Raw genomic sequence first — 24702 nt, forward strand, 5'->3', positions numbered from 1 at the left:
TAATTCTTGCAATGAGTCTATGAAGCAGGAAGTATTAACTCCATTTTAAAGAATTTGGCTCCTGAAGTGGTTAAACACTCAAGGTTTAGCTTCTGGTTACTGTCAGAGCTGGAACAAGACCAGGTTTCTTGTTTTTCAAGGAAGTGTTCTTAAAAGGAAGTTGTACAGAAAACCCTGATAGGGACAGATGTGAAGGGCAAAGAGACACCCGAATCATTACTTAAAATGTGTTAATGTATGATGCATATTGAAGAATGGTGAAGGAATGTCGAAAAAGGCTTACTATAAAAACCCACAGAAGAATTAGTTAATTAAATTAAGGGCTGGGATTCAAACCCGAGAACTTCCCGGGAGGCAAGGGTAGAGAGGGTGCCACCTGTCCAGAAGAGGGAACCCGCTCTAGAGACCTGGTCCCAGGTCCAAAGGTCGCTTCAGAAAACCCCCTTGACCCCCGCGGGCCGTTTTATTCCATCTCGTCATTGGACAGGTAGGAGCCTGGGGTCCGCCTCCTCCTCCTCCAGATTGGTCAGCAGTCCTCAGGCTCACGACACTCCTGCGCGCCCCGCCTGGTCTCCAGCTCCCGGGCCCAGCCTACGGCGATCCGCTGCTTCGTGGGGGAGTGGGTCCCGCCCCCATGTGACGGCCCGGCAGGGAATTGGCGGCGGCGTGCAGCCATTTCCGGTTTCGGGGAGGTTGGAGGGGTGCGGAGGGGGACTTGGAGCAGCTGCCGCCTCGGCCGCCGCTTACGGATCCTGCCTTGTGACTAGTGCTGCCGGGACGATGCGGACGGAGCCCGGAGGGTGCTGCTGCCGTCGCCCGGTGCGGGCGAAAGACTGCGTGGCGAACGGGGAGGTGCGCAACGGGTACGTGAGGATCAGCGCCGCTACTGCCGCAGCCGCTGCCGGCCAGGTACTGTGGGACCAGGCGGCCGGGCCGGGCTGGGGCGGTGGGCCGGGACCCCGCGGGCTGGCGCCCTTGCAGAGAGGCGGCGGGGCCGGGCGGGGTCGCGGTGACTGTCCACGGGGCCGGGCGCGGCTCAGGTGTGCTGGTGGCAGTGTCCGGGCACTGACTGGGCCTGCCCCGGGCCGGAAGGCTCAAGGGCGGCGCTGGGGCTCCCCAGTCTCTCCGCGCCTGAGGTCTTCCTCACCTCCCCCCGGAGGTTGGGCTCTATTTCCTCTACCCGATCCCGCCAGAAGTGGGGTCTGCCCCCCAGGGGAGGCAGGGAGTGCCCCCTCGGACCCCAGGAGGATTCCCCCGAGCCTCCCTCCTGTGGCCTTCGGGTGGTTGCTTCCTCCTAGAGCTCTGAAGCCCTCCAGGGAAAACCACATTTAGGATCCTCAGGAGGCAAAGCAAGTTAGGAGGTGGTACCAGGCGGAAACACACCCAGTCTTTTCCTACCACGTACCTACCCCCGTCTACAAGTAAGGCCTTGGACCACAAGTCTGGCAGTGAACCCGGTCCAGAGCCTAAAAAGCGTTACGGTCTTGGCCCGAGGTGAGACCCCCATCTCGGGCTCCAGGTTGAGTTAGGTGGTCCTGCTGACCCCTTGAGCAAGAGTGCTATCTCACAAGGGGATGGTTTAGCCTGGTGGTGACATGTGATGAGTGTACTAATTCACCAAGGCTGAATCACCAACCCAGTCCAGGCAGTTCTGAAATATTTTGAAAAGTTCTGAATTCAAGGCAGTAATTATTATCAAGCTTCACGTTCTCTGGACTGACAGCTATTATGCTGAAATGTGTTTTTAACGATGAGCTGGTTAAAAAGATGCAAGGTCAGTGTTGGTGGAAGAGAGTGTTGAGATGTCTGCAGTTGACTTTGGTACTTATAAATCTCTTTAAGAAATTAAGGAAATCCTTTTTTTTTTTTTTCATGAATAGTCCGTTCCCCACGGCAGGAAATGTGACTGTTGTAATTTGGCATTACCATAAATATCTGGCAGCCTTCTCCCCCAGTCAGTAGATAGGAGAGACAGGCCTGTTACTGTTTGGTGTGAGACAGAAAGTAAAGCGTTTCTCCGGGTCAGGTTGAGATATTAAGACCACAAGAGTTGGGGGGAAATACATAAAAGAGACTTGACCTCCCCTGAAGTTCTAAGGTGTAAGGCAACATAATATACAGATTCAAAAAATTTGTTTTCATTTTTGAAGAAATAATTGTGTGAGACAGGAAGTGATAAGAATCAGCTCATTGTAAGCCATGGAAGAAGTTGTTTTCCCAGCAGTGTAAATGGCTAATAAGACAAAATTGTTGTATAAATTGTAAAAGGGAAACCTCATGGTGGGAGTTAGAAAATACATTGCAGGCCAGTGAGTGCGTTACGATTTTTAAGAGGGAGAAGGAAATCAAGAGCAAGGTGTCCACACGATAGAGGTGCTTTGTGTTTAAGTGCTCTTTTCATTTAACACACTTATGTTCTGAGTTAGTAAATCAGATTTCTCCCTCCCATAATCCTGAACAGTTTAGCATTGGTGGGCGTGACATTTCTTTAGAGATTGCTGACTGATAAGATGAAGAAATATCAAGTTGCTAACATGAAATTGAAAAATCTGTATAACTGGAAAATCTCCCTGACTTTTTCTAATGTATTTTAGTGAAAAAATTCACTCAAGCCACAAGGGTGGCATTTGGAAGAATGGTCTGGTGGAATGCCCTAAAGAATGTTTAGGGGTGCAGTATCCCTTCTAGAAAACAATTTCTCAGGAGTCTTTTAAAAACAAAGACTTTAGGTATGTAGCTTTTACACTAATAAGAGGACTATTGTCTGTGGGGTGTTTTTTTCCCCCGTTTCTTTTTCCTTAAGCAAAAGAAACTTCATGAGAGCAAGAGTATCTTTAAAATATTTTTTAAAGTTGTTTTTGTTTCGATTAAAGTGATGTGCTAGTGCTCCAAGCCCTGTGTATTTTCCCCCAGTTTCTGGGGGAAATATTGCCAATTACGCCGTAAAAATACACGTAAGATGTCAAGTGCACAGGCATGTGTCTTGCCTTTTCTAAAATAGAGTGTAACAGGGTTTGTTTTTTTTTTAATAAACTTATTTATTTTTGGCTGCGTTGGGTCTTGGTTGCCGCACACAAGATTTCTCTAGTTGCTGCACACAAGACTTCTCTAGTTGTGGCGAGCAGGGGCTACTCTTTGTTACCGTGCGCGGGCTTCTTATTGCCGTGGCTTCTCTTGTGGAGCACCGGCTCTAGGTGGGCGGGCTTCAGTAGTTGTGGCTTGCAGGCTCTAGAGCGCAGGCTCAGTAGTTGTGGCGCATGGGCTTAGTTGCTCTGTGGCATGTGGGATCTTCTCGGACCCATGTCCCCTGCACTGGCAGGCAGATTCTTAACCACTGTGCCACCAGGGAAGCCCTGTAACAGGGTTTTTAAACCCAGGCTATAAGTTCATTTCCTCACGTATACCACCATTTGGCTTTTAACGAACAGAAGAGAAGTTAGAAACTTCTAAGATCCCTCTACCCTCTCAGGAGTCTATATGCTTGCCTCTTTGTTGGATTTGGGTTTAGAGTTTGAGTAAATAGCTCCTGTGGTAGAAAGCACAGGCTCTGGACGGGCAGGCTCAGCGCCCACGGCCCACGGGCCCAGCCGCTCCGCGGCATGTGGGATCTTCCCGGACCGGGGCACGAACCCGCGTCCCCTGCATCGTCAGGCGGACTCTCAACCACTGCGCCACCAGGGAAGCCCCATCTTAACCATTTTTAAGTGTACAATTCAGTGGAATTAAATACATTCATAATGCCGTGCAGCCGTCAACACCATCCATCTCCATAACTCTTTTCATCGTGTAAAACTGAAACTGTACCCGTTAAACAGTATCTCTGCATTCTCCCCTCCTCCCAGTCCCTGGCAACTACCGTCCTGCTTTCTGTCTCTAGGAATTTGACTACCGTAAGTACCTCATATAAGTAAAAGTACTTGTCTTTTTGTGACTGACTTTATTTCCTTTAGCATAACATCCTCATGGTTCATGCATGTTGTAGCATGTATCAGAATTTACCTCCTTTTTAAGGCTGAATAATATTCCATTGTATGTATATACCACATTTTGCTTAGCCATTCATGTGCCAGTGTACACTTAGGTTGCTTCCCTGTTTCAGTTGTTGTGAATAATGACACTATCAACATGGATGTACAGATATCTCTTAGACCATGAATTCTTTGGGGTATATACCTAGCAGTGGAACTGCTGGGTCATGTGGTAATTGTATTTTTAATTTTTTGAGGTAACACCGTACTGTTTACACAGTGGCTGTACCATTTTACATTTCCATCAGTAGTGCACAAGGGTTCCAGTTTCTCTACAGTCTCACCAACAATTGTTCTTTTCTTTTTTTTTTTTTTTTGATAGTAGCTGTGAGATTATAGGGACAAAAAATATATGTATATAACTTCCTCTGCTGCTGGCCTAGAGCTCCTAAAACCTGTGTAGTTTCCTAAGTGATAAGAGCACTAAGAGCGTCTTTTGTCCTAATGTTCCGTCTTTGACCTCCAGTTTCTGACACAGAGCTCCTACATCCCTTGACATTTCCTAGACAATAGAAACATCTTTAGTTCTAATGAGCTGACTCTTGGTGGGCTCCTGGGTGGGGTCACCAGAAAGACCAAGCCATGAATAGAAGCTTGGATTTCTCAGCCCAACCTCCCAGTTCTCCAGAGAGGGGAGAGAGGCTGGAAATGGAGTTAATGATCAATCATGCCTGCATGATGAAGCCTCCATAAAAGTCCCCAAAGTACTGGGTTTAGAGAGCTTCTGGGCTGCTGACAACTGTGGAGATGCTGGGAGAGTGGCACAGCTGGAAGCTCCGTGACCCTCCCCACTTTCCCTGCCCTACATATCTCTTCCATCTGGGTGTTCATCTGGATCCTTTATAATAAACTGGTAAACAGTAAGTAAACAATTTTTCTGAGTTCTGTGAGCTGCTCTACGAAGAGAGAGTCCCAGGAACCTCTGGTTGGTCAGAAGCACAGGTGACAACCTGGACTTGAGATTGGCATCTGAAGTTGAGGTGGAGACAGTCTTGTGGGACTGAGCCCTTACCTGTGGGATCTGCCGCTATCTCCAGGTAGATAGCGATCGAAGTAAGTTAAATTGTAGGACACCTACACTTGAAACTAACACCACGTTGTAAATTAACTATATACTTCAATTTTTTAAAAAAGGAAAAAACAATGTAGGACACCCAGCTGATGTCACAGTATTGCTTAGTGGTGTGTACCCCCCACCCCCCAAACATCTGGTCAGAAGTGTTAGTGGCAAGGTAGTGTGAGAGTAAAGGAGAGACATCGCAGGAGAATTAGGTTTTTTCTTTACGGTAGCCATGCTTATGGGTGTAGACATTACTGTTTTTTAATGATGACGGTAGATAGAGTTTTCACAAGGAAGAGAAATGGTAATTTTTCCTCCCTGCCATTCAGAGGAGTGAGAGAAGCTGGTCAGCCTTTCTTGAGGTAACAGGTGGCAGTTAGTATTAAGGAAACTTAGAAGGAGAATTGGAAGCTTTGGCAGAATTAGAGCTAGAAGGAACCTTTAGGGGTTTATGTAATTCATTCCCTTTTCTATTTGTAGGACTTTATTAAAGCTAATCTTGGTAGAGGATTCTATCCTATTTTTAAAGACCTCTAGAGGCTTTGCAGGAAATTTTCTCAGCAGCGATTTGGAGTATTCAGTGATCTTAATTACCAAGAGTTTATTACTGTGGATTTAACATTTGATTAAATAAATGCCATATTTTGATTGCACCTGAAATATAATACAGTTGGTTTCTACTTTTAAAGCCACTTGTTAACATTACTTTCTTTTGGTCTTCCATTTCTTTAAAGAACTTTTGAGATTTGTTCACACATTTAACCTTCCTTAATTAGCTAACAAATATGGAAGAAAAAAAATTATCTGCCTTGGAGAGAGTTTGGACCTAAGATTCTTCCCTTTAGGAATAGTTTTAATGAGATATTAGAAGGATGATAGCCTTCTAGCTGCCAGAATAAATAAGATTCTTAAGGAGGAATTGGGGCACAAGTTATGTTCTTATTTAAATGATAAGAAAAGTAGAAAGAACAAAGTGCTGGTTTTGCTTCTTATACTTAGAAGAAGGCAAATGAATAACTAATGAGAGGTGGTTTACTAAGTAGCTACTAGGCTTTTGTTTCCACTGAGAGGAAACATTACCTGGGAAAAGGAGAAGTTAGTTATGACAGAGGAACTGGAGGAGTAACTAGAATGGCCAGTATACCTGTTCAAGTTTTTCAGGGCCTGATGAGACATCCAAAGACCTCAAAGCTTTGCAAAAATAATGTTGTTAACTGTTTACAACTCGTGGGACTAGATTTTTGTTTCAAATGCTTTTTGTTCCAAGGGGAAGAACATTTCAAGTCTTACTAGTTGGATGTGAAAGATTCCAGAGTCATTTGAGGTACTCAGGAATTCTCTTTAATAAAAATTCTTGGGAGGGCTTCCCTGGTGGCGCAGTGGTTGAGAGTCCGCCTGCCGATGCAGGGGACGCGGGTTCGTGCCCCGGTCCGGGAGGATCCCACATGCCGCGGAGCGGCTGGGCCCGTGAGCCATGGCCGCTGAGCCTGCGCGTCTGGAGCCTGTGCTCCGCAACGGGAGAGGCCACAACAGTGAGAGGCCCGCGTACCGCAAAAAAAAAAAAAAAAAAAAAAAAAAAAAAAAATTCTTGGGAAATGAGACCCGTGTTTAATATATAAACCACTGTATTCTTAATATAGTATTTTAGAACTTGGATATCCAGGGAATGCAGACTTGCTCACTTTTTAAGGTTGGACTAGGTGCCCCAGAAACTTCATAGTGTTCTGAACGAGTAGTTAATTGGTTGAGATTCAATCAGATTCCATTTTTGAAAGAAAGAAGCAGTGTTTATTGGCAGAATAGGCAATTGAGAGGATGGGTAGAGGCTGTGTTTGCATTCTGAGTGGGTGTGCCTTATTTGATTAAATACATGGTTTGTGGCCTCAAAAGCCAGTTGCCTTCTGAATAGCTTCTAAGAAGGCTTCTATAATATAATTTGTAATTTGTGACCCATTAAACCCATTAAGCAAGTAAGCCTTTTGCTCTTGACTGATTTAAGCTCAGAAAATTTAGCTTAACATTTGTTGTCTTTAAGACTACCTTCAAGACCCATTATGAAGGTTAAGGTGGCAATTTTTCCTTTTGTTTTAAAATAATTTTTGCTTCTGATTGTAGAAAAAATACATGTATACTGTAAGACCCTAAAGGATTGAGATAACACCTGTGTTGGTGGCTCATTTTTATTTATTATTATTATTTTTTAAATTATTTATTTATTTGGCCACACCAGGTCTTAGTTGCAGCACGCAGGATCTTTCATTGCTGCGCAAGGGCTCTTCGTTGGCGGCACAGGGGCTTCTCTCTAGTTGTGGTGTGCAGGCTCAGTAGTTGCGGTGTGCGGGTTTAGTTGCCCCACTGCGTGTGGGATCTTAGTTCCCCGACCAGGGATCGAACCTGCATCCCCTGCATTGGAAGGCAGATTCTTAACCAATGGACCACCAGGGAAGTCCCAGCTTTCTGATAATTTCTAAGTACAGTGAAATATGCAGTTATACTGAGACTATGGGTGTGATCCAGCCTTACTCCAAATAATACATATTGAGGTCGGGGAAAATATTCAACAATTTTTATGACTTGGAAAGCTTTAGAAACTACTGTACAGATGAAGTACTGACCTGTCAAATGTGGTGGTTTTGAATTATTCTAAATAAGCCTCTTGCTGCCTAATAAGTCAGCCCCTTCAGCAAACATCTGAGGTTTTACTCTTTGAATTGTGCCTGGTATGTAATAGGAACTCAGGAAATCTTAGTTGAAGGAATGAATGGGTGGTAGTTAAAGCCATGGGAATTGGTAAAGTAGATAGAAGAGGGCATTAAGCAAGAAGAGGAGGCACTAAGGATGTAATATTGGGGAATCAGTGTTATTGCGAGAAGGCAAGCACAAACACACACTACTGCTGCAGAAGGTTGGTTGAGAAAGAAGTGTTGGCAAGTGGTGTGTGAAAGCCCAAGGAAACGGAGGGTGTTTCTTTTTTTTTTTTAAAGAGAAATTATGTATTTAATTATTATTTATTTTTGGCTGTGTTGGGTCTTCATTGCTGTGCACAGTAGTTGTGGCACACAGGCTCAGTAGTTGTGGCTCATGGGCTGTAGAGTGCAGACTCAGTAGTTGTGGCTCACAGGCTTAGTTGCTCCGCGGTATGTGGGGTCTTCCCAGACCAGGACTCGAACCCGTATCCCTTGCAATGGCAGGCAGATTCTTAACCGCTACGCCACCAGGGAAGCCCGAGGGTGTTTCTTTAAGCAGTGTAAGTAACATCTTGGTGGTCAGAAACCAAGAATAATAATGGTAACAGGTATCATTTACTGTGGCCAGGGCCTCTCCCAGCCTTTTAACCTATCTGATCTTCACAGGGCCCTTGGTAGGTGAATATTATCTCCATTTTACAAATAAGACTGAATTCCAAATCATTTAAATAACTGACCCAGTTAGGAAGTTAATAGAGCCTGGGTTGTATTCTTTGTCTTACTCTATCATGTCACTGGATTTGGCAATTCAGAACTTACTGGTGATTTTTGAGGAATTTAAATTAGATACTAGGGATGACAATAGATTTCATCTCTTGAGAGTTGATTATAGAGGCTGATCTTTTCTTGGAATTTTACTGAAAATATACTAGCCTCTCACTACTGCCTACTACCCATACTAGAGAAAATAGTTTGGAGCTTTATGCCCGTCACACAAGCTGTGCCACACTCTGAACATATATATTTCCAGAAGTGTCCTCTTTTTCTTGGCAGGCAAATTTTGAAAAGTAGGGAGTCCACATTTTTTCTTGCAATCAGGATAAGTTCCCGAATTTTTGTGGGTAAGTATCTCGTATGGAATGGACTAAGGAGTGCTTCCAGAGCCAGCTGTGAAACAAACCTGTATTTTGACATTACCATATTCCTACTGAAAACTCAAAAATGCAGACCTCCAAGTATATATGCACTGCAGGATTTCAGTCAGTGTCATCCTGTGCACTCTGGGCAGTGATGTTCTGCACAGGAGTTATTATTTTCACTTGCCACTCACAGCTCTGTAGCACTTCGCTATCTCTAGATAAGCATCAAGGTATGACAGACGGATGTAATAGGAGATTGGCGTACCAGTGCAGTTCTGCCACAAATTCCGCATCTTCTTCTGAGCTCTGTTCCACCTCTAACATGTACTAGGCCTGTAACACCGTGCCCTCCTCTCTGGCTTTGTAGCTGACATGAACTGGAAAGGCAACCCAGTTTGCATCAGTCTCCCTTCTCTGGGAATACTCCCTTATACCAGGGGTGGGTCCCCGGTGGTCACATCTGTGCAATATGACCGATTTCCTGGGTCATAACTGACTGGCACAGCAGTAGGCACCTATGCCAAAATGAACCCAACAACCCTCTCTCGTGGGGATTTAAAATTTCAGTGGGGAGGGCTTCCTTGGTGGCGCAGTGGTTGAGAGTCCACCTGCCGATGCAAGGGACACGGGTTTGTGCCCCAGTCCGGGAAGATCCCACATGCCGCGGAGCAGCTAGGCCTGTGAGCCATGGCCGCTGAGCCTGTGCGTCTGGAGCCTGTGCTCCGCAATGGGAGAGGCCACAACAGTGAGAAGCCCGCATACCGCAAAAAAAAAAAAAAAAAAAAAATTTCAGTGGGGAGAGTTTGCCCTTAAGTAGACTAGCACCTGTGTTACACTCTTTACAATAGTTTATATACTTGAAAGTTCTAAATTTTTTCTTTTTAAAAACAAGTATTTCTTGAAATTTTGCATATTTTCAATAAGATTTAAAATGAACAGATGTAGTGTTTCTCTTGTAAAGTCAACATACTTTACATACTATTTTATATGAAAATATAGGAGTTGGAAAAATACCATACTTGCAGAACATTAAATATGTTAATGTTTAAAGAAAATAAATTAAGAAATTAAAATAGGAAGAAAATAGGAAGAAATATGAAATAAATGAAGAAATATGAAATATTTCTTAAATTATGAAGAAAATAAATTCAGTTGACCCTTGAACAACTCAGGTCTGCACCAGTTCACTTTTATGCAGATATTATTCAGTAGTAAATACTACAGTACTGCACAGTCTGTGGTTGGTTGGATCCGTGGGTGTGGAGGAACCTTGGATATGGAGGGCCAACTATAAATTATACTGAGATTAACTGCAGCATTGTTCAAGGGTCAGCTTTATCTCCTGAAATTCTATAACCTGGAGATAAATACTGTAACATTTTGGTATATATCCTGCCATGTATTTATATATGTGTGTGTGTGTGTGTGTGTGTATATATATATATATACATATAAATGTGTGTATGTGCGTGTGTGTGTGTGTGTATATATATATATATATATATATATATATATATAAAAATGTGAGAGGGAGTGGGTTACAATTTTACATAAAAGAGATCGTACTACATCTATCTTACGGTTTTTTTCTCTTAGTATCATGAATATAATCTATCATCAGTCAGTAGAGACAAACATCATTTTTTTACAATGTATTTTTAAAAACATTTACCTATTTATTTGGCTTTGTTGGGTCTTCGTTGCAGCATGCGGGATCCTTTGTTGCAGCACAGGCTTCTCTCCAGTTGTGGTGCACCGGCTCCAGAGTGTGCGGGCTCTCTAGTTGCAGCATGCAAGCTCAGTAGTTGTGGCATGGGCTTAGTTGCCCTGCGGCATGTGGGATCTTAGTTCCCCGACCAGGGATTGAACCCGCTTCCCCTGCACTTGAAGGCGGATTTTAAACCACTGGACCACCAGGGAAGTCCCTACAATGTATTTTCTTTATTTTAGTTGAATGAAAGATTCTGTAAATTCTACAGTGCTTTACAATTTTCAAAAGTTTCACACAGGGGAATTCCCTGACAGTCCAATGGCTAAGACTCTGTGCTTTCGCTGCTGAGGGCGCGGGTTTAATTTTTGGTCCGGGAACTAAGATCCTGCAAACTGTGCAGCATGGCCAAAAAAAGAAAAAAGTTTCACACACATGATTTCATGTAATCCCATAATAACCCTTTTTCTCCTTACCCCTATATAGCCCCTCCCCCACAAACATCATTCTTTTAAAGGGTGCATAAATTCCATAGTACAGATGCATAGCGTAATTTATTTAACCAATCCTCATGCATAATGTTTAGACTTTTCTCAGTATTTCTGATATATGAGCCCTTTGTACTTCTCTTAACACTTCTGGGTTTTTTTGTTAGGATAAATGCCTAGAAATGAGATTGCTCACTCAGAAGATGTGTGTGTTTGTGTGTGTGTGTGCGCACATGTGTATAAAATCAGAATATCATTTTGTAAAATAAAGGAAGTTTAAAATTTTTTTTCTGATTTCTAAAATGCAGTGAACCACCACTTAAGTGATCCAAACCGTATCTTTTTTTTTATTTTATTTATTTATTTATTATTATTATTTTTTTGTGGTATGTGGGCCTCTCACTGTTGTGGCCTCTCCCGTTGCGGAGCACAGGCTCCGGACGCGCAGGCTCAGCGGCCGTGGCTCACGGGCCCAGCCGCTCCGCGGCATGTGGGATCTTCCCGGACCGGGGCACGAACCCGCGTCCCCTGCATTGGCAGGCGGACTCTCAACCACTGCGCCACCAGGGAAGCCCCAAACCGTATCTTTAAATGAATAAAACCCACTATCTCAAAATATAATGTTACACAGAGTCAGCTTGGGTTCCTAAAATTCACAGGTGAAAATGTGTTACAAGTGTCAGTTTCCTCAAATTGATCTTTAAGACAATGCAGTTCCAGTTAAAATCCTACCCTCCAAGTGTTTTTCTCTTCTCTTTTTCTCCCTCCCTCTGTCTTATTCTTTCTTGACAAATTGATTCTAAAATGCATGTGCAAAAGCAAAGGGCCAAGAAGAGCCAAGGCAGTTTTGAAGAAAAATTAGATGGGAGTAGTCATCTTTATTAGATAATAAGACATGCCATAAAACTACAGTTATTTAGGCAGTAGATTTTGATCAGATAGTATATAAATGGAGCAGAATAGAAAACCCTGAAAGAGTACACTATGAATATGGAATTTGATAGATAAGGGTGGTGACATTTCAAATCAGTGGGGAATGGATTGCCTTTTTATTAAGTGGTGCTGAGACAAGTAGTATGGAAAAAAAATAGATTCCAACTTCACACCACTCTGTAAAAATCAGTCCTAGGTTGTTAGATATTCATATGTGAACATCAAAAAATATAAAGCTATAGCATATAAAAGAAAATGTTTATGACCTTAGCATATAGAGTGACCCTAATGTCATCAAAGCACAACTTTTGCACACAATAGCATCAAAAAGAATTAAATGATTAGAAAAAATGCAACAGAAAAAGTGCAAGACTTGTACACTGAAAACTACAAAACATTTTGACAGAAATCAAAAAAGATTTAAATAAATGCAAAGACATCCGATGTTCAGGGATTGAAAGACTTAATATTAAGATTAATCTACAAATTCAGTGCAACTCATTGAAATCCCAGCTGGTTTTTTTGGTGATATTTACAAGCTGATCATAAAATTCATATGAAAATGTAAGGGACCCAGAATAGACCAAGTCTTGAAAAAGAAGAACAAAGTTGGAGATCAGTGGAATATAATTGAGAGTCCAGAAATAAACCCTTACATTTATGGTCAGTTGATTTTTTTTTTTTACAAGAGTAGATAATTCAAGGGGGGGAAAATGACCATTTTAAAAAAAATGGTGTGGGGGGAACTGGACGTCCACATGTAAAAGGACTAGCTTGGGTCACTGCCTTATACCACGTACAGAAAAATTACTCGAAATGGACCAAAGACCTAAATATAAGAGTTACAGCTATAAAATTCTTAGGAAAAAACATAGGTATAAACCTTTATAGACTTTGATCAGGCAGTGGTTTTTTGGCTATGACTCCAAAAGTATAAGCAACCAAAGAAAAAATAGGTAAATTGTACTAGATCAAAATTACAAGCTTGTATTTCAAAGGACACCATGAAGAAAGTGAAATGACAATCCACAGAATGAGAAAATATTTGAAAATCATATAGCAGATAAGAGACTTGTTACCTAGAATGTATCAAGCACTCTTATAACTCAACAATAAAAAGACAACCCAAGGAAGTTCCCTGGCGATCCAGTGGTTAGGACTTGGCACTTTCACTTCCATGGCCTCAGTTCAATGCCTGGTCAGGGAACTAAGGTCCCACAAGCCGCCATGCAGCACGGCCAAAACAGGAAAAGACAACCCAGTGTTAAAATGGACAGAAGACTGTGATAGAAGTATCTGTTGGAGACCTCTGCTGTTCATGCTAAAGGATAATATCTTTATCGCCTCCCGTACAATTGTGACTTTGTATGTAGGCAAAGGAAGCAGGTTATTTCCAGGGCAGCTAAGTTAATTAGTGTTAATTCTGGTTTCCTAAAAACAGACATTTTTTTAGCAGGGGAAACGAAACTCATATAACCATTTATCTCAATCCATGTATAGCTGATAATATGAGTAGCAAAAATAGCTAATTATATGAAATAGCAAAAATGAGCACGAAGGTTGAGTTTAAAGTTAAATTCTAATTTTAAGCCACTGATAATTTTAAAACAATCAGATTAAGTTGTATTATCTCTGAAATAATTAAAAGAAAATTTGATTCATAGAAAATCTTAGGAATATGACTAAGAAATGGTAACACATGGAAAATGTAGAGACTTGGATTCTCGTCCTGACTTTGAATCTAACTTTCTTGTGACTGGACAAATAGCTTAAATTTTCTTTGGTTTTGTCATTAGTAATGTGAAGAAGAAAAGTGAGACAACTTGAGAATTGCTTGTAATAGAAATGCTTCTCACTTTGTGTGCATTTTTCGTCCTCTGCATTTATATATAAATCCCTTTAGACAGTATCCCTTAAAATAGTTTCTTTATTCTTTTTTTTGTTTGTTTTTTTGTTGCCGTATGCGGGCCTCTCACTGTGGCCTCTCCCGTTGCGGAGCACAGGCTCTGGACGCACAGGCTCAGCGGCCATGGCTCATGGGCCTAGCTGCTCTGCGGCATGTGGGATCTTCCCAGACCAGGGCACGAACCCGTGTCCCGTGCATCGGCAGGCGGACTCTCAACCACTGCACCACCAGGGAAGCCCTCTTTATTCTTTTATCTCAAAAATCATGTTGATCTTCGCATGCTTTTTCTCTTAAAAAATGCAGAATTCTTGAAGACTTGAAAAAGGACTGCTCTTATTTGTATGGTCAAATACCTTGTACAGATCTTGACATAGATAGAAATGAAATATTTGTTGAATGAGTGAAAAGAATGAGATGATTATGATGATTTTGAGCTCTTTGGTAAAAAGGGGGCTCTGGGTTCCTAGGGGAGTCTTTGATGTCTGAAAATTATTTTTGCAGTTTTAGAAATGTTAAAAGACTTTAACAGGAATCTACACTTCTGGGGACATGAAATTAAAGGGAGGGATCAAGGGATGAGAGATTTCCCAAGACTAGCAGTACTGAAATATAAGGTGACTGTAGACTACTGTATACCGTGCCTTCTTCAGTCATACTCCTATTTTCTCTCCCAGCCTCTTGGGAAAGCAGGATTTTTTGATTGATTGCTGGACACTGTGAATAAATGACCTGCAGAGGGCTTCCCTGGTGGCACGGTGGTTGAGAGTCCGCCTGCCGATGCAGAGGACGCGGGTTTGTGCCCCGGTCCGGGAGGATCCCACATGCCGCAGAGCGGCTGGGCCCGTGAGCCATGGCCGCTGAGCCTGCGTGTCCGGAGCCTGTGCTCCGCAACGGGAGAGGCCACAGCAGTGAGAGGCTCGTGTACCGCAAAAAAAAAAAAAAACCTGCAGAGACTAAAGTCAGTGTTATTTTTGCCTTTTGCTGTCTTAGATATGTCAAGGGCCTGAGCACCTCCATCTAACCAGGGATTGAGCTGGGTGGGCTGGGCTGAGTTTTTTGTTGTGTTTTTTTTTTAAATAAATGTATTTGTTTATTTTTGGCTGCATTGGGTCTTCGTTGCTGTGCACGGGCTTTTTCTAGTTGTGGCGAGTGGGGGCTACTCTTCATTGCAGTGAGCGGGCTTCTCATTGCGGTGGCTTCTCTTGTTGCGGAGCACGGGCTCTAGGTGCGCGGGTTTCAGTTGTTGTGGCACATGGGCTCAGTAGTTGTGGCTTGCGGGCTCTAGAGTGCAGGCTCAGTAGTTGTGCCACACGGGCTTAATTGCTCCGTGGCATGTGTGATCTTCCCGGACCAGGGATCGAACCCGTGTCCCCTGTATTGGCAGGCGGATTCCTAACCACTGCACCACCAGGGAAGTCCTGGGCTGAGTTTTTAGGTAAATTCAGTTCACTCTAGTGAGTGCAGTGTCTCAAGGATGAGATCCATTGTGTGTTTGTTGTAGGCCCCTCCCTCTGGTATGACTTTACCTCTTAAGCATTGTAAGACTGTGGTTGATTTCAAGTCACCTTTCTAGTCCATCTCCCCAGCTTCTCCAGCACTTAGTAAACGTCCTATGCAGAAAACTGGTCACTTATCTGAGACTCTTCATACTAACCTATATAGCTGTTATAGACTCTGTTGGTTTTTCTTTCTCTTGGTAGAGTTTCTCTGCCTCTGGCAAGTCCAGTTATGATCAGTTCCTGTTCAAACTCTGCAAATACCACGAGGAGAGAAAATGACTAGCAATATCAGCTCACCAAGGAAAGGCTTTTCCCTCTATGGAATTTTAGGTCATCTTGTTCTCTTTGCATGGAAAACAATTCTTCATTGTCTTTAAAACTACTTCTTGTTTTGAGTAATCTGTTTAGTTTTATGTAGTTTTTCTGTGAAAGTGATGGCTTGCCTCTACATATTACCTCCAGCTTGGAAGCAAAAGTCTCAATATTGTTTTCTGATTTTTTTGTTTTTGTTGCTATAAATGTGACATTTAAATAAACAAGATGGAAATGATTTCTCTTTGTGAAGTCTGGAGATAGTCAGGTAGTCCTGGGCAGGTAGGTTATGAGGTATCTTCTCTGTTGTCTTGCAGTCTTTGAGGATGTTGTCTTCAGTTAGCATCTTCAACCACATCTATGTTCTAGGCCACAGGCAGAAGGAAAGAGAAGTGAGGGAAAGCAATTGCTGTTTTAAAGGATGTAATCCAGCCGTGGTACTCATCATTTCTATTCACTTCCTATTGGCCCAAATTCCTCACACGGTTACCTTTTGCTGCAAGAGATTGGGAATGTGGACTGTAGCTGGGTAGCCTTGTACCCAGCTAAAACTGAGAGAGTCTATTACCAATGGGAACTTAACGGAGAATATGTACAAGGGGCGAGTTAGCTGTCTCTTCCACAGTACAGTATGAGGAAAAGCTCTAACTAGGGGTTTGGTTTTTTTTTCCTGAACAGTCCATTTTCTTAAACTTTTTTTTTTACATTTTATTTTATTTTTTTGGCTGCTTCGTATGGCTTCCAGGATCTTAGTTCCCTGACCGGGGATTGAACCCAGGCCCACGGCAGTGAAAACGTGGAGTCCCAACCACTGGACCGCCAGGGAATTCCCTACATCTTAGTTTATTTCTTTGCAAATTAAAGGTGCATTGAAAAATAAACTAATGAAGAGAAATGAGAGGTCCAGAGCAGGGGTATCCCAGGCTGGGAGCAGGCAAGCCTGGCCACCATTGAGCCTAGCCCTTGTCCTGCCGCAGCCGGGTCAGGTTGGGAGATAACCGTCAGCCACTCTGTCAGTACAAAAGCCTGAGTGGTGTCCTGGCAGGAGAGACTAGCCACCTCTGCCTCTCTCCCCAGCAACCCCCAGCTTGGAGAGCAGTGTTTCCAGCAGGAGCTCAGAGTGGGATGCGGGCTGGCTCTGTGAGGTACTGCAGGTTGATGGCCAGGCTCCCTACAGAACCATCCAGTGCTGGGGCCTCTCCAGCTGGAAAGGAGGCTGATACCTCTCCCAGGTGTTAATACACTTTACAACTCTGTTCCCTAGCTCATTCATCTCTGATAATGTTCCTCTGTCCACCAAGCGATCACCAATCATTGCAGGAGAGAGAACAGTGGAAGCAGAGCAGGAAAGCTAGTCAACCACCCTTAGTGACTCTTGAGTTGGCTATTGACTTCCAGGCCCTAGAAGACTGACCCCTTTTCTGTCTACTGTGTACGGTCTATACCTGACTCTTGTGCACCTCTATGTATGTTTATCCCTAATAGAGGAAGTTGTTGATTACACTGAGATGAATTAGCAGCCCCTCCCCCTGGGATCCCTACTCCTTCCCACCTGCCGTTCTCTTCTTGGAGGCTGGTCCAAAGGGACACATAATATTGCGAGGGTCTGGGTGGCTCCAAATCCTCCAACACCAAATCATATACAGTGTACTGAAAAACTACATTCATTACGACATGATTAGTTAGAAAAAGGAGGGTAAAGTGAGGGGATACGGGCACCTTCCAACAGCAGGATGTGATAGAGTGGTAGGATACTTGAGCCCAGAAAAAAGGTGTCTCCTTATACCTCCCCCTTCCTTCAAAGAGACTGAGGTCAGCTTACGTGACTTATAAGATATGGAACTGTCCCAATTTCTCTGCTGTCCTGGGGTATCTTCTGGAAGCTGGCCTGGAGCCTATGCTGTTTACCCACTTACTATAGCTTGGTAGCTGCCAAATCTCCTTGTGCACATGACAGACAGGGTCCACAACGGATTCTCCCCCGCTCAGGCTCTTGTCTTCTACTGGGAAGTGTTTGAACAGCATCTCCAGCTTGTCCTCTTATTTCACCATGATAAGCTTCAGGTACCGTCATCTCTGTGCCCTCAAACTATCAATGAGGCCTCGCACCTTGGACAGCAGATTATACAGAACTGGCAGAACGCTCCAGCCACTGGTGATCTGACTGAAGGAGGAGACGCCGAAGAGGCTCTGGACAACACCCTGCTGGACACTTGTTCCCACGCAGAGGAAGAGGTTGAGCCTATTCTCCAGCAAATATTGGGTTGGCCAGAAAGTTTGTTCAGGTTTTTCCATAAGATGTTATGAAAAACGAACGAACTTTTTGGCCAACCCAATATATATCCCCGTTGTTTAGATGCTCTTCAGATGCTCGAACTGCCTGTGGTTCAGTGGTATTCTCAATGGGGAGACTTGGTTAATGGTAGGACCTGAGGATAGAAGAAGACATTGGTCTCAGCCATGTCCGTGGAGGTAACTAGCTGTTGGACACAGGCACGGTCATCAGTAGTGACTTCAGCTCCAGGCTGCAGGATGTCACTCTTCAACAAAGAGTTCAGGTAAACTGGGAGTAGCTTCATGTACTCAAGAAGGATCAACTGTCCCACAGAGCAGGGGCTGGCACAGTTCTTTCTGTAACAGGCCAAGATCTGGGCACACTGAGTGATGAGAGTGTCACAAATAATTTTCACAGGGCTGTTCAGGAGGCCCCGGTGTGCAGACTTGGCCATGTAGTTGATGAGCACGTCAGTCTCACAGTTTCAGTACAGATCAGCCAGCTGGATGCAGCAGTTGAGGGCCATGTTGTGGATGCGGAGCCATCACTGCCCTGCGCAGCTGGTGTAGAGCAGGGCACACTGCAGGAGGGCTCCACTCTCTTCACTGAGCCGGTCGCTGTGCTTGAACTCCGCAGTCACCGTCTCGTCCCCATCCAGCCCAGCCAGCTCCACGTCTTTTGTGTTGCTCATGTAGAAAGCCCCAAAGAAATCTACAGCACGGATACCAGTGCTTGTCGGGACCCTCTTTACAGCATCAAAGCCAGTGACCTGTATATTCTGACCAGGTCACTGAGGAACCATTCCTGGTCATTCTCCACCTGAAAGCAAGCATATTTATAGACAGAGCCACCACTTAGCTGGGGTATGACAGAGAGCATGGCCACTTCCACATACTGGCTGGGGAAGAGGAAGAGGTCTACACAGCAGCCTTGGGCTACACACTCTTTGGCCAGTGTCTGATAGGCACCTGTCTGAGGCTGTAACAGAGTCTCCTCCTTGTCTGTGTTGATCAACTTCCTGTCGTCTCTGTTCTTCAGTTTCCCTGGGACCTCTGCAATGGGCAGGGAGGTGTGGAACAGAAATAGCTTCCCTGCACACCCAGCAGCCTTCAGAGCCTCCACGCCAGCCTGGATAGCAGGAGCAAATACTGTCTCCGTCTCCCTGTGTCTGCAAATGTTTCTGGAATCTGATCCAGTAAGCCGGTGATGACTGCCCGAGACTCACTGACGTTGACCAGGAAGCCATCCAGCAGTGGCACAAACATGTCACCCACATCAGATACAGCCATCATCTGTGGCTGGGCCAATGAGCTTCTTCACATTGTAGAAGCAAAGCACCTTACTATAGGTGACAAAGCCAACGTGAATTGCTGACTTCTCTGCCCTGCCCTCCCTAGGCAGAAAGTCTAACAGTGACTTGAGCTCCTCACAGAGGAGCCTAACAAGACCACTCCTGACGCCATTGTAGGAGACATCAGTCATGAAGATAAGGCAGGAGGGCTGGGGAACTTACTGTTCTTGCAGTAATCTACAGTGGCCAAGAATTCGTAAGAGCCCAGGGACAGCTCAGGACAGTCATAAGCATCCACACATTTGCCAGTATGATCCGGATGTTGAAAATACTTGGGGGGGGGGGGAACATCACTGATACAGCTGCAAAAGCAGCACTGGAAACGCCTCCCTCCCTCAGTGAACTGCATGAAGGGGCACATGTATGCTTTGCAGCGATTGCAGCGCGAAGGGCCAGGTTCCCCGTGGTCAGCGATGTATGGTGAAGCCTCCTCTGGGGGCAGGCTTGCCAGGAGCTTGATGACAGCTGCCAGGGGCTCCTGAGCCTGCTAGACACTTCAGATGTGCAAGGGATATTATAGGATGTGCATCAGATATATCGGGGACTTGCATTCCCTTGGTCTTTCACCAGGAAGTTGGTGTTGACTAAGGGTGGCACCTGGCCCCATACACCAGTAACCATTGGCTCTGAACCCTGGTTGTTCCTGTCATCCTCAACAACCTGAATAGGGCTCGGGATGGCATCAGGGTACAGGCACTTAGGAGGCAATAGCTGAGGTGTTCCTGGCTGGCTGCCCAAAGTGTCTGCTCCTGGGTAGGGACTTCCATAATTGGGCTGAGGGCCCTGGGCTGGTCCAAAGGAACCATTTTGTTGCAACTGGTAGCCTGGCTGCTGGGAGGAGTACATAGGTGGTGGTGGTCCTGGGAGCCCAGTCATTCGGGTGCCAGAGGGCAGAGCTTGAGGAGGTGAGGACACATGGTTGGGCTCGCTCCCTGGGGGCCCCCCAAAACTCTGTGCAGGCAGGAGCGGACCAGTCATCAAAGGCATTCAAGGACCCCCTGGAGCTGGGGTATGAAGCTGGAGGCCTGTGGTGGGACAGATTGCTGGGAAGGCTGGGCCCCAGGATGACCCTGGGCCTGGCTAAGGGGAGGAGCCTGGCCCTGAGGGTAGGAGCCATGCAGACCGGTGTTAGGGAAACTTCCTGAGGCTGAGGCAAGTGGTGTTGGCAGACCATAGGCTAGACCTGGAGCGGGAGGCGCTGGGGCCACAGTACCACTGATCTGCATTCTGGCCAGCTGAGCAGTCACCTTTGTACTTGTCAGGGGAGGGCCATAGGGCTGAAGCACAGCTGGCTGGCTGACCACGGGAGCCAGTGGGACTAATCCAAATGGCTGAGACCCAGGGAGCCTCTGCATCTGAACAGTGGAGCTTGGCCCATTCTGTACCTCTCCTTGGCCAAACTGGCCATATGCTGTCTGGCCACAAGGGCCCTGTGCTGTTGAGGCTGGAGGTGCCCCTGGAGAAGGTGGGACTCTTGAAACACCTGGGGGAGGGGTTTGCCCATAGCCTGGCACTGGGCCACTGGAGGCTCCACAGGGGCTGGGGCTGTGGGTCCTGGTTGCCCACCACAGCCAGATTGATGACACCCTGGGTGGACAGGCTGAGGCTCCCCAAATGGCAGCACAGGTGGGGCTGCCTGACTTGGTTCCACCCGGCTCCAGATCCAGGTTCGACTTCATTCCTAATGTCAAGGCTCCCAGGCTCCACTTCCAGTTCCCTTAAAATCTTGTATTAAGACTTCCCTGGTGGCGCAGTGGTTGAGAGTCCGCCTGCTGATGCAGGGGACACCGGTTCGTGCCCTGGTCCGGGAAGATCCCACATGCCGCGGAGCGGCCGGCCCCGTGAGCCATGGCCGCTGAGCCTGCGCGTCCGGAGCCTGTGCTCCGCAACGGGAGAGGCCACAACAGTGAGAGGCCCGTGTACCGCAAAAAAAAAAAAAATCTTATATTAAATAGTCTATTACTTGCCCTTTAGTTTGTGATTTTTCTACTGTGAAAAGTTAGTCTTGTTTAACGGTTATGAGCATGTTCTCTGTAGTTAGATGAACTTAGCAGACAGATACTGTCTGAATTTTGATTTGAGGCCTTTTATTGCCCTTTTTTTTAAAAAAAATACTAGTTCTGACTTTTTTTCTCTTTTGGCTCTATCTTCATAGGTATTATTGAGAACCTGGGAAGAGGTTAGTTATAGCAGGCAATTAGAATCTGATGTCCCTTAATATAGGGAAGTAAGTATTAGGATTTTGAACCAGGTATCCCTTATCCTAGATAAGACAGTCAACAATATTCCAAATGCACAAAATTGACAAAGTGGGGAGCCATTTTTAAAAATTTGCTAAAGACGTAAAAGTTTGCAGGCTATGCCAACATATAAAAACCTGTTCAGTAAGTGCAGAAAAGAAGTTCTAAGAATTTTAGCATAGACTCTGTATCTGTTAAATTTCTTTCAGTTGATAGCAACTGACTCTAGCTAAACAAAAAGGTGATTTGTTGCAAGGATGATAGGTATACAACAAAAGAAAAGGAAAAAGTAGGAAGGAATTGATGAACAACTCAGAAAAGGTAAAATGGCAGGAAATAACACAGCGCTTGACACCTTGGCAACAGGAGTTTATGGACCTTTTCTCCAGGACGTTGGCAGTCCAGTGTCCTTCAGACTCCTTCCCCACTGAAATTTTAAATCCCCACGAGAGAGGGTTGTTGGGTTCATTTTGGCATAGGTGCCTACTGCTGTGCCAGTCAGTTATGACCCAGGAAATCGGTCATATTGCACAGATGTGACCACCGGGGACCCACCCCTGGTATAAGGGAGTATTCCCAGAGAAGGGAGACTGATGCAAACTGGGTTGCCTTTCCAGTTCATGTCAACTACAAAGCCAGAGTGGAGGGCACGGTGTTACAGGCCTAGAACATGTTAGATGTGGAACAGAGCTCAGAAAAAGATGCGGAATTTGTGGCAGAACTGCACTGGTACGCCAATCTCCTATTACATCCGTCTGTCATACCTTGATGCTTATCTAGAGATAGCGAAGTGCTACAGAGCTGTGAGTGGCAAGTGAAAATAATAACTCCTGTGCAGAACATCACTGCCCAGAGTGCACAGGATGACACTGACTGAAATCCTGCAGTGCATATATACTTGGAGGTCTGCATTTTTGAGTTTTCAGTAGGAATATGGTAATGTCAAAATACAGGTTTGTTTCACAGCTGGCTCTGGAAGCACTCCTTAGTCCATTCCATATGAGTTACTTACCAACAGAAATTCGGGAACTTACCCTGATTGCAAGATAAAATGTGGACTCCCTACTTCTCAAAATTTGCCTGCCAAGAAAATGAAGACACTTCTGGAAATATATGTTCAGAGTGTGGCACAGCTTGTGTGATGGGCATAAAGCTCCAAACTATTTTCTCTAGTAAGTGTGGTAGGCAGTAGTGAGAGGCTAGTATATTTTCAGTAAAATTTCAATAAAGAACCATTTCAGCAGAACTTATTTTAAGGAGCAACACAGCGTATCACTGGAAATGAATAGGGTTCATTTAAAGGAAAAGACATAACAGTCCTTTGATTGCTGATGCATAATGGGTGGTTCATATTGGACATTAATTTTTAAAATAATGTCCCAAGCTGTCTACCAGGTGGGCAGGTTCTGTTGTGATAGGCAGGTTCTGTCATCCTGCTGTCACATTAAGCGGGAATGTGTTTGTTTGCTTTAAAAAATCATGCTTATGTGATTTTGTATCTATGTCAGAAATGTAAGCTTCTGTTTTCCAATAATTACTTCCCCAAAATTACAGTTACTTTGTGTCCTTTCATGGGATTCTCGAAACCTCTGCTCAGGATTATTCCTTCTAAGTCATTTTACAGAGTAATGAAAACCCCCTTTTTTTTCTTTTCTGAAACTAAAGAGAGAATACAATACATTTTCCAGGACTTTCTTTTGCTGCAAAGGACACTCTTAGGACGATTAGCGGAATCTAAATAAAGTACGTATTAGTATTCTAGCAATTTCCTGATTTTGATAATTGTTCTATAGTTATGTAAAAGAATATCTTTGTTTTTAGAAATATGCACTGAAGTATTAAAAGATAAAGGTACAGTATAACTGCAACTGACTCACAAATGGTTCATGAAGAAATTCTCCATCATTCTCTCTCTCTCTCTCCACACACCACACACCACACACACACACACACACACACACACACACACTCACACTTATTATTTCCTGAACCAGTTGAGGGTAGGTTATGTGCATTATGTCTCTTTACCTCTGTCTTAGTTCAGGCTGCTATAACAAAATACCATAGATGGGGTGGCTTAAACTTCAACAGATATTTATTTCTCACGATTCTGGAGGCTGGTAAGTCCAAGATCAGAGGTGCTGGCAGGTTCAGTTCTTTGCGAGGACCCTCTTCCTGGCTTGTAGACAGCCACTTTCTCATAGTATGCTCACATGGCCTTTCCTCAGTGGAGATCTCTGCCTTCTCTTCTTATTAGAGCACTAATCACATCGAGAGGGTCCCACCCTCATCACCTAAACATAATTATCTCCCAAAGGCCCAACCTTCAAATACCTTCACAGTGGGGGTTTAGGGCTTTAACATATGAATGGGGTTAGAGACACAAACACTCAGCCTCTAACATTCTGCCCATGGCCCTCCTAAAAGTCATGTTTTATGGTGTGTGCTTAGTCGACTTTAAAAAAATTTCTTCCTTTGCTTTTTTTTTTTTCCTTCTTCATTTTCTAGAAAAAATATTACTGTTCAGGCAAATGTGTCTTGGTATTCATTGGTGTTCTTAAACTTCTCTTGAATAAGAATACAGAGTGTCACACTCTTGTCTGCTTAATGTGAAATTTTTTGACCTGGAGGGAGTGATATGCTAATATTTTTCTTGATTGCCTTGTCCACAGTGTAATTCTCAAGTTAGAGTGACTGAAAGGCCTCTTAAGAGCCCTCTTGCATGGTGAATCCGGAATATGAAATATTCTGTAAGGGTTTGTAGCCTGTGTTTGTTTAGAGTGAACTTGATCTCCAGTCCAGTTGAGACTAGAAGGTATCAGATATGGGTTCTAGAAATGTTCTAATATTAATTGTATAATCATCATAAGTTAACCCCTTCTATGACAGAGCAAAGAGCATAATGTGTATTTTCATTTACAAATACTTGTTGAGCTCCTATAAGGTGCCACTTTCTGTAATACTAATAGTAATTAAAGGAAACGTTATTATTTTTCCTTTGTTTTTGTTTTTTTTTTTTGGCCACTCCATGCAGCTTGCAGGATCTTAGTTCCCCAACCAGGGACCAAACCCATGC

General features: G+C 44.4%; 1 protein-coding gene and 1 pseudogene across 1 annotated transcript in view; one reads left to right on the forward strand and one right to left on the reverse strand.

The window, feature by feature from the left end:
- The first annotated feature begins 715 nt into the window (after positions 1-715).
- The window catches only part of SPTLC2 (serine palmitoyltransferase long chain base subunit 2), a 109521-nt gene continuing 85534 nt past the window's right edge, over positions 716-24702 (forward strand). Inside the window, exon 1 of the mRNA XM_065871866.1 lies at positions 716-909. Within this exon, the coding sequence (XP_065727938.1) occupies positions 781-909 (129 nt within the window). The 5' untranslated portion in view covers positions 716-780. The remainder of the gene's footprint in view (positions 910-24702) is intronic.
- On the reverse strand, positions 17574-23828 carry LOC136142966 (protein transport protein Sec24C pseudogene; annotated as a pseudogene).

Source organism: Phocoena phocoena, chromosome 2, assembly GCF_963924675.1.
Source record: "Phocoena phocoena chromosome 2, mPhoPho1.1, whole genome shotgun sequence".
NCBI classification, from domain to species: Eukaryota; Metazoa; Chordata; class Mammalia; order Artiodactyla; family Phocoenidae; genus Phocoena; species Phocoena phocoena.